Here is a 10,097-nt window from a genome sequence, read left to right on the forward strand (position 1 = left end):
CAATAGCTAAGGTTGGAGACGTGTACTGTGACAGCTGTTCTTTAGCACCTTGTGTGTGTTGGGTTTGATCAGTGTGTTTGAGCTTATCGAACAGTGACTTTATGTTGGTTATTTTTAGAGCCTCCTCTCTGCTGTCTGTCTGGGTATCGTCACTCCTCCTGTTTCCCTCACGAACATTTTGTATTTCTCTGCAGCTTCATGTTTCCTCCCCCGACTGTGAACACGTCGGACTCCGCACTTTGCTTATCAGCTCGCACTGTGTGTTCAGTTAAACACACAGACTCTTTGATATCTTAAAGGTCCTTTACAGCGACTTTAAAGGCTGTTGTTTTTCCTGTTTCAGTCCATTCTCTGTGGATCCTGTTTACACTACAGTCCTGCTGAGTCCAGTCCACTTTATTTGTTCAGTCCAGTGTTTCACATTGTGTCTCAGCAGCAGTTCCTGACCGACCCAAACTCTGTAAAGGACCAAAGGAGCTGAAAAATCCACCATCAGTGTTATAACTTTATTACTGAGGCAGAGATGAGCGCTAATACCTCCACACAAGCAGTTCACCAGGAATCTGTGAAGACATTGTGCAAGCATCAGTCAAGAACCTGTACAGGTTCTTTGTAGTTTTGTGTCTCAACCTGGTGCTGCTGTTGGTGGTTTCAGTCTGGAGGTGAAGAGAGTCGGTCTGACTGTATCTGACTGTGTCTGACTGTGTCTGACTCTATCTGACTGTGTCTGACTCTATCTGACTGTGTCTGACTGTGTCTGACTTTATCTGACTGTCTGACTGTGTCTGACTTTATCTGACCGTCTGACTGTGTCTGACTCTATCTGACTGTGTCTGACTGTGTCTGACTGTGTCTGACTCTATCTGACCGTCTGACTGTCTGACTGTGTCTGACTTTATCTGACCGTCTGACTGTGTCTGACTCTATCTGACTGTGTCTGACTGTGTCTGACTCTATCTGACCGTCTGACTGTGTCTGACTGTGTCTGACTGTGTCTGACTTTATCTGACCGTCTGACTGTGTCTGACTCTATCTGACTGTGTCTGACTGTGTCTGACTCTATCTGACCGTCTGACTGTCTGACTGTGTCTGACTTTATCTGACCGTCTGACTGTGTCTGACTCTATCTGACTGTGTCTGACTGTGTCTGACTCTATCTGACCGTCTGACTGTGTCTGACTGTGTCTGACTGTGTCTGACTTTATCTGACCGTCTGACTGTGTCTGACTCTATCTGACTGTGTCTGACTGTGTCTGACTCTATCTGACCGTCTGACTGTCTGACTGTGTCTGACTTTATCTGACCGTCTGACTGTGTCTGACTCTATCTGACTGTGTCTGACTGTGTCTGACTCTATCTGACCGTCTGACTGTGTCTGACTGTGTCTGACTTTATCTGATCGTCTGACTGTGCCTGAATCTATCTGACTGTGTCTGACTTTATCTGACCGTCTGACTGTGTCTGACTGTGTCTGACTGTGTCTGCCTTTATCTGACCGTCTGACTGTGTCTGACTGTGTCTGACTTTATCTGACCGTCTGACTGTGTCTGACTCTATCTGACTGTCTGACTGTGTCTGACTTTATCTGACCGTCTGACTGTGTCTGACTGTGTCTGACTGTGTCTGACTTTATCTGACCGTCTGACTGTGTCTGACTGTGTCTGACTCTATCTGACCGTCTGACTGTGTCTGACTGTGTCTGACTTTATCTGACCGTCTGACTGTGTCTGACTATGTCTGACTTTATCTGACTGTATCTGACTTTATCTGACCGTCTGACTGTATCTGACTGTGTCTGACTTTATCTGACTGTGTCTGACTTTATCTGACCATCTGACTGTATCTGACTTTATCTGACCGTCTGACTGTGTCTGACTGTATCTGACTTTATCTGACCGTCTGACTGTATCTGACTTTATCTGACCGTCTGACTGTGTCTGACTGTATCTGACTTTATCTGACTTTGTCCGACTGTATCTAACTGTCTGACTGTTTGACTGTCTGACAGTATCTGACTGTGTCTGACTTTATCTGACTTTATCTGACTGTGTCTGACTTCATCTGACTTTATCTGACTGTATCTGACTTTATCTGACTTTGTCCGACTGTATCTAACTGTCTGACTGTCTGACTGTATCTGACTTTATCTGACCGTCTGACTGTATCTGACTGTGTCTGACTCTATCTGACCGTCTGACTGTGTCTGACTTTATCTGACTTTATCTGACTGTATCTGACTTTATCTGACTTTGTCCGACTGTATCTAACTGTCTGACTGTCTGACTGTATCTGACTTTATCTGACCGTCTGACTGTATCTGACTGTGTCTGACTCTATCTGACCGTCTGACTGTGTCTGACTTTATCTGACCGTCTGACTGTGTCTGACTGTATCTGACTTTATCTGACTTTGTCCGACTGTATCTAACTGTCTGACTGTCTGACTGTCTGACTGTCTGACTGTTTGACTGTCTGACTGTCGGGCAGTGATGAACACAGCTGACTGTGATGTAACTGTAAAGAAAGGCCCATCGCTGCTGATCACTCACTGAATATTGATCCACTGATTGATTTCTGTGCTTTTAAAAGAGATGTAAAGGGGCGCCTGATTAGCTCAGTCAGTAGAGCTTGGGACCCATATACCGATTTGCTGCAGCGGCCCAGGGTTCAAATCCAGCCTGCGTCCCTTTGCTGCGTGTCATCCACTCTCTCTCTACCCACCTTTCCTGTCACTGTCCAATAAAGGCATGAAAAGGCCAAAAAAAAATACCTTACAGAGACATAAAGTCACCCCTGCAGCTGCTTTTGTCTGCTCGGCTGTTGTTTGACTTGAGGGTTCTGGGTTCAGGGTTCTGGGTTCAAGCTTCAGGCAGTGGGAGCAGAAACTGTTTTGTTTTTATTTTTCTTCTTCTCTTTGTCCTCACTGATTAATTTTTCTGAGCCAGAAAATCTTTCTGAGAATTTCCCTCCTCCCTGTGTGTATGTGTGTGTGCGTGTGAGTGTGTGTGTGCGTGTGAGTGTGTGTGTGCATGTGAGTGTGTGTGTCAGTGTGTGTGTGTGTGTGTGTGTGTGTGTGTGTGTGTTTAAGTTCAACTGGCTCTAAAATGCTTTTTAAAGTAACAGTGAGTCCTGTGTCAGATTTAAATCTGTATCTGTGCACAAAAACATAAAAACAAACTCACAAAGAGGCTGTATGTTCTGTAGTTCTGTGGTTCTGTAGTTCTGTATGTTCTGTATGTTCTCGTTCTCCATCTGGTAACTGATCTTCTGTTAACTTTTAGTGTCTTTGTGAATAACGGGGAACAACAGTTTGAGAGAGGGAGGATTATCAGTAATCAGTGAGGAAAGTCGACCATCTTGTTCCAGGTGTTGCCATGGTTACAATGACCCCCCCCCTGTCTGCAGCTTCCCTGATGTCCCACCGGTTTGTGACGGTGCGTCGTGGCAGCCCGGCAGATCGCAGTGGGCAGATTCAGCCCGGAGACCAGCTGGAGGCGGTGGAGGGTCGGCCGGTCGGAGGTCTGCAGCACCGGGACCTGGCCCAGATCCTGAGGAGGGCCGGTAACACGCTGAGACTGAGCATCACGCCGAGACACCGTACGGACGCACAAGCCAACAACACGCTAACGACACGCTACCACAACATTTAAAAAAAGTGTCTTTACTCAGTGCACTTTATTCTCCTCCTCTCCTCAGACTCCTCCCTGTCAGAAGGAGCAGATTTGGATATTGACAGTCGGTTGATGAAAGGATCCAGAGGGAGGTCAAAGGTCAGTCTGACTCCTCACAGTCCTAAAGAAGCACTAATACTACTTGAATGTGTACTTATACTTCTGTCTGTCTGTGTGTCTGTCTGTGTGTCTGTCTGTGTGTCTGTCTGTCTGTCTGTCTGTCTGTCTGTCTGTTTCAGGGCGAGTCCAGGTTCTACAGTGTGGATCTGGAACGAGGTCCTACAGGTTTTGGGTTCTCTCTGAGGGGGGGCAGCGAGTACAACATGGGACTATATGTACTGGGACTGATGGAGGGGGGCCGGCCCAACGCAGCAACAAGATCCAGGTACACACACACACACACACACACACACACACACACACAATGAACCCTGCAGCCTGCGGGGGGCGCTGATCTGCAGCTCCATCATCATCGTTAACACGCGCAGTATTTATCAAGCTAACGTTATCCAGCTAACAGCACAATCAGACAATATGTTCCACTAGCTTAGCATTAATATTACCTTTGACTTTGGACTCTGTGTTGGACTCTGTGTTGTGGACTCTGTGTTGGATTCTGTGTTGGATTCTGTGTTGTGGACTCTGTGTTGGATTCTGTGTTGGACTCTGTGTTGGACTCTGTGTTGATCTGTGTTGTTGGACTCTGTGTTTGGTGGACTCTGTGTTGGACTCTGTGTTGGACTCTGTGTTGGACTCTGTGTTGTAGACTCTGTGTTGTGGACTCTGTGTTGGACTCTGTGTTGGACTCTGTGTTGGACTCTTGTTGGACTCTGTTTGTGGACTCTGTGTTGGACTCTGTGTTGGACTCTGTGTTGGACTCAGTGTTGCCCACTGTTGGTACTCGGGAGCATAAAGGTCACAACCTTTGACCCTCATCCTACATAGAGACACATAGAGATCAGTCCACAGGCAGCAGAGGAACAAAGCTAAACTACAACCCGTTCACTCTCTGCTTACACACACATAAACCTTTATGATGTTACATGATTTGATTTATTGATGAGTTTCTGACTGTGAGGCTCTGAGCATCAAACATTCAACATCACAGCTGCTTACAGCTCTCTGAGCTTTCAATGTTCCCTGACCGACAAAGCAAAGAGCTGTCAGCGCCCCCCGCAGGCTGCAGGGGGTCTTTACTAAAGGTTCACGGTCTGGAGATCAGGATGAGATCAGGACAGTTCACACGCAGTGGCGGTTCTATCTTGAATGACACCCTGGACGAGACCCCCTTCGAGCACACAATTGTTATGTTTTATTTAGTGCTGTCAGTTAAACGCGTTATTAACGGCGTTAACACAAACACATTTTAACGGCTTCAATTTTTTTATCACGAGATTAATGTTCTTTTTGGCCTAGCACACTTTGTAGTTTTTTCCACGTGCTGTTGCAACAACTAGTAACGTTAGAAAAACTAAAACGCCACACCGGATCTAGCTAGACCGGAAACAGAACAACAGGCACGCCGCACACACTTGTTTAAGAGTAGTAGACGTTACGTTTTGAGTGGATGGCGAGCGCGAGACGTCGAAATGGATGCCAATAATATTCTGAATGGAAAGTTTACTTTTAAAAAGTTGCCAAATGGTTCCATTGACAAGACCAAAGTGATCAGTGTGTTTTGTCGTTGTGAACTGAGCTATCATCGCAGCACGTCCAGTCTGAAATACCACCCTAACCCTAACCTCCCCCTTCCCCTTCTCACACAGCTTCTGTGCACAGCACCTTCTTAGCCAGCAGGGGCGCTTGCAGCTGTAGGGGGCGCCAATTTGCCAATTCCCCACACAGTGATATGATAGAACAGATAGATAATCGAAACCACCTCGCGGCACAGAGGATTTTTTTTTTAAGTGCTTCTTAGTGTTTTTATCTGGATAGATAAAGGGTAAAAAAATACAGCACCTTCTGTTTCAGACGTATAGGCTTTGCCTAGGCTTTTCCTATAGGCCTACATATGAGTATGAGCATTTTCAGAATTTCAGTCCAACAACCAACGTTCTCTGTCGCTGAGGTGTTGTGGCGATTCAACACATGGCTCATTTGAATATTAAAATGAGCCACGTGTTGATAGGCCACCAAATTACTTATTTAGACTCGAATGATGACCAGCCAAATCCGCCACAGACTAAGTGCGCACGCTTTACCGCCATACAAAGCAAAACCATAGAAACAGTCATTTTTTTCTTGATCTGGGTACAAAAAGAACCGATTGCAGGTATCGTTTGACAGGCACAGTTTCGATACTACTTGGTACCGGGTACCGATACCCAGCCCTAGTGATGATGGATAAAGGGTTACCTGCTCTCTCAGGTGTGTGTGTGTGTGTGTGTGTGTGTGTGTGTGTGTGTGTGTGTGTGTGTGTGATAGTGGATAAAGGGTTACCTGTCTCTCGTGTTGTGTGTGTGTGTGTGTGTGTGTGTGTGTGTGTGTGTGTGATAGTGGATAAAGGGTTACCTGCTCTCTCAGGTGTGTGTGTGTGTGTGTGTGTGTGTGTGTGTGTGTGTGTGTGTGTGTGTGTGTGTGATGGTGGATAAAGGGTTACCTGCTCTCTCAGGTGTGTGTGTGTGTGTGTGTAGTGAAAGGTGGTGTGTGTGTGTGTGTGTGTGTGTGATGGTGGATAAAGGGTTACCTGCTCTCTCAGGTGTGTGTGTGTGTGTGTGTGTGTGTGTGTGTGATGGTGGATAAAGGGTTACCTGCTCTCTCAGGTGTCGGACCAGCTGGTGGAGATCAACGGGGACAGTACATCAGGGATGACTCACAGTCAGGCTGTGGAGCAGATCAGGAGAGGAGGACATCGAATCCACCTCGTCCTCAAGAAAGGAAACGGATACGTACCCGACTACGGTGAGACGTCGTACTGTTACCGTACAGACACTGCAGTAGTGCTGTAGTGGTATCACACTGTATCACACTGTATCACACTGTGTCACACTGTGTCACACTGTTCACTGTATCACACTGTATCACACTTATCACACTGTATCACACTGTGTCACACTGTGTCACACTGTATCACACTGTGTCACACTGTATCACACTGTATCACACTGTATCACACTGTATCACACTGTATCACACTGTATCACACTGTATCACACTGTGTCACACTGTATCACACTGTGTCACACTGTATCACACTGTATCACACTGTGTCACACTGTATCACACTGTGTCACACTGTATCACACTGTGTCACACTGTGTCACACTGTATCACACTGTATCACACTGTGTCACACTGTATCACACTGTATCACACTGTAGTACACTGTATCACACTGTGTCACACTGTATCACACTGTGTCACACTGTATCACACTGTGTCACACTGTATACCTGTATACACTTGTACACTGTATCACATGTGTCACACTGTATCACACTGTGTCACACTGTGTCACACTGTATCACACTGTGTCACACTGTGTCACACTGTGTCACACTGTATCACACTGTATCACACTGTAGTACTACAGTGTGATACAGTGTGATACAGTGTGATACAGTGTGATACCACCACAGTGTTTACCTCTGTAAAAGTAACAATATCACTGCGTCATTATGGAGATTGTTTTTCAATCTTTTGCACAATAATAATTAATAAATAATCATTTGTAAACTATCATGTGCAACAATAAAAGATCATTCCTAAGCTCCGACCCCCTTTTGCTTCGTGTTCCAATCACAGTTGAGCAAGCCTCGGTCAACTTCCTCCTTTCCTGTACTAAGATATGCTATGCTAGGCTAATCTACGTTGGAAAGACAACCACATTTTATTGGTTCAAAGATAAAAGAGACTTATATAGTCACATCTTAAGTTAGCTAATGTTAGCTTAATGGTTCTCAACCTTTTGCAAGCTGGGCCCCCCCAAAGCTGGTTCATTGCAGTTGGGGCCCCTCCTCCTCCTCCTCCTCCTCCTCCTCCTCCTCCTATTATTATTGTTATTACTATTATTATGAGTAGTAGTAGGCCTATTATCATTACTAGGCTATTGCTATAATTGGGAATTGGCACCAGACCTCTGATATGAGGGGGGGGTTACCGGTTGAGAACCACTGGCTTAATGCAAGCTAACTAATCTACATCAATTGTTAGCTAGCTAGTTACAGCTGAAAGCTGACCGAGGTTCTGAGGCTCAACTGTGATTGGAGCACAGAGCCAAAAGGGGCGGGGCAAAATTGAGTCAAAATACTTGAGTGACTCGTCTCTGAAATCGTCCAATCACAGCTCTGGGATTCTCTTGATTTCAGCCTTCTTCCTGTTTGACTTTGTATTTTCTCTTCTCGCTTCCTCCTGTACTTGATGCTCTGCTCTTCGTCCTCTTCCTCTTCCTCAGTGGAGTTGTCCAGCTTGTCTCTCTGTATGACCAACTCTAAACAGGGGGAACCCTGCTTCTACGTGATTGGACGCACTGAAAACTCGCGGTTGGTGACTCTCTGAACTCGTTTCCTTCTTTACTTTCACTTCCAGCGACTGTCATCCTCCATCTTCACGTGTCCATCAACCAGCTGCAGTCGTTACATAAATCACGTCCTAACATTTATAACAAGCTCTTACATGTTATAAATGTTTTACATCATGTTGATTATAGTGTAGATGTGTTCATATGTATGGTAGGTATCAATAATACGGTATGAGCGTATGATTAACATGTTCAAATATAGATTACATGTTATTAATATATTGTCATTAAGTTGGTAAGTATGTGTTACTAACACAATATGAAAATGTATATATTATAGTTCAGTTTGATATCATGTCAGTATATCATCAATCAACATGTTAATAACATATCATTATAACATGTTAATACATTGTTATAAACATGTCAGAAACATATATACAATAAATGTTATTAACTTAAATTAACTTAATGTTATTATATTCTAACTTTCTTATGTTAAAACTGTTATAAACATGTTGTTAATACAGTGTTATCATTGTATTAAGATTTTATAGTCATAAACTCTTATAACAAATTGTTATTTGTTATGTTAATAATACAAAATTACATTATTCATAAACACGGAGTAACAAGTTATTATCTGATAACTGAACTTCATTAACTTACAGGTTATTAACATTTTATTATTATCTCATAATAACATTTATATGATAACATGTCAGTAGTGTTATTAACATGTTTTATGGCTTTATGAGTCAACAGAAGATAAAAGTTTTACTTCAGTATTTTAATCAGAATATACTTTAAGAATCAAAAGTAAAACTAGCTGCTAATTATTATCTGTAACATTATTAGATTATTAATCAATATGCAGTGGAGATCATTTAAACCACCTTATACAGATCTGCAGCTCACTGTCTCACTCTCTGCCTGTCTCACTCTCTGTCTGTCTGTCTCTTTCTGTCTGTCTGTCAGGCCCTGAGGAAGGAGCCCTCTCCCCCTCCTCCTCTTCACACACAGAGGAGCAGGATGTGAAACCAGTAACCATGACAACCGCCTCCCTCAGCCAGCCGAGGGGAGGAGGAGATGGTACAGGAGGAGGAGAAGGAGGAGGAGAGAGGAGGAGGACCAGGAGAGAGGGAGAAACCAAACGAAGAACAGGAGGTGGAGGAGGAGGGTTAGGGCCTCCTGATCTGGACCTGGACATAGTGGAGGAGGAGGCAAGGAAGGAGGAGAGGAGGAAGGATGAGGTGGAGGAGAGGAGGAGAAAAAGTCAGACTGTCAGGCCGAAGGAGAAGCGGGGCAACCAGAGGGAGCAGGGGAGGAGGAGCAGGAGCTTACCCAGGACCGGTGCTCGATCCTGGGACACGTCTCTGTCGGTGGAGAGGGTGGAGGTGGAGGAGTCCGGAGGGAGAGCGGGGGAGAGGAGGAGGAGTGAGACGAAGGGTAGGAGGAGGGTGACAGAAGAGGAGAGAGACGACAGCACCACCAGCCATGCAAAGCATTCTGGGAGCCCAGCTACACATCAGAGGGCATTGTTCTCCTTCCTCATGCCGATGGACGCCGCCGCCGCCGCCGACCGCCGGCGTCTGTCTGACAGCGAATCAGCAGCCAGCTACTCCGAGGTAAGCCTATCAGCAGCCAGCATCGCCACAGCAGGGTGGAGGGAGGACTCTGATTGGAGGAGAGCCGAGTTGCCGTGGCAACAGGAGAACGTGCCGGGGCCCTGGCTGAAGCCGAGCCCGCAGAAACTGACGCAGGTTCTGATTGGCAGTCGGCTCGGTGGGCGGAGACGAGCGGGCGGGCTCTCTCTTTGATTGGCTCACAGCAAAACATTCTCTTTTTTTTACTGGCTACCTATAAGGGCTTTTTTTGATTGGCCTGCCTTAGAGAAGGCCCCCCCTCTTCCTGCTTCTTATTGGATGACAGCAGACAGCTCTGTTTCTGATTGGAGGATGAGAAGCA

At 45.6% G+C, this 10,097-nt stretch overlaps 1 protein-coding gene across 1 annotated transcript in view; it reads left to right on the top strand.

The window, feature by feature from the left end:
- Nucleotides 1-10,097, top strand: part of LOC127378104 (membrane-associated guanylate kinase, WW and PDZ domain-containing protein 1-like) — a 54,996-nt gene that overhangs the window by 40,785 nt on the left and 4,114 nt on the right. The window contains 6 exon segments of the mRNA XM_051426676.1: nucleotides 3,405-3,596; nucleotides 3,696-3,769; nucleotides 3,910-4,018; nucleotides 4,021-4,055; nucleotides 6,433-6,571; nucleotides 9,108-9,757. Coding sequence (XP_051282636.1) covers nucleotides 3,405-3,596; nucleotides 3,696-3,769; nucleotides 3,910-4,018; nucleotides 4,021-4,055; nucleotides 6,433-6,571; nucleotides 9,108-9,757 — 1,199 coding nt within the window.

Source organism: Dicentrarchus labrax, unplaced genomic scaffold, assembly GCF_905237075.1.
Source record: "Dicentrarchus labrax unplaced genomic scaffold, dlabrax2021, whole genome shotgun sequence".
NCBI classification, from domain to species: Eukaryota; Metazoa; Chordata; class Actinopteri; family Moronidae; genus Dicentrarchus; species Dicentrarchus labrax.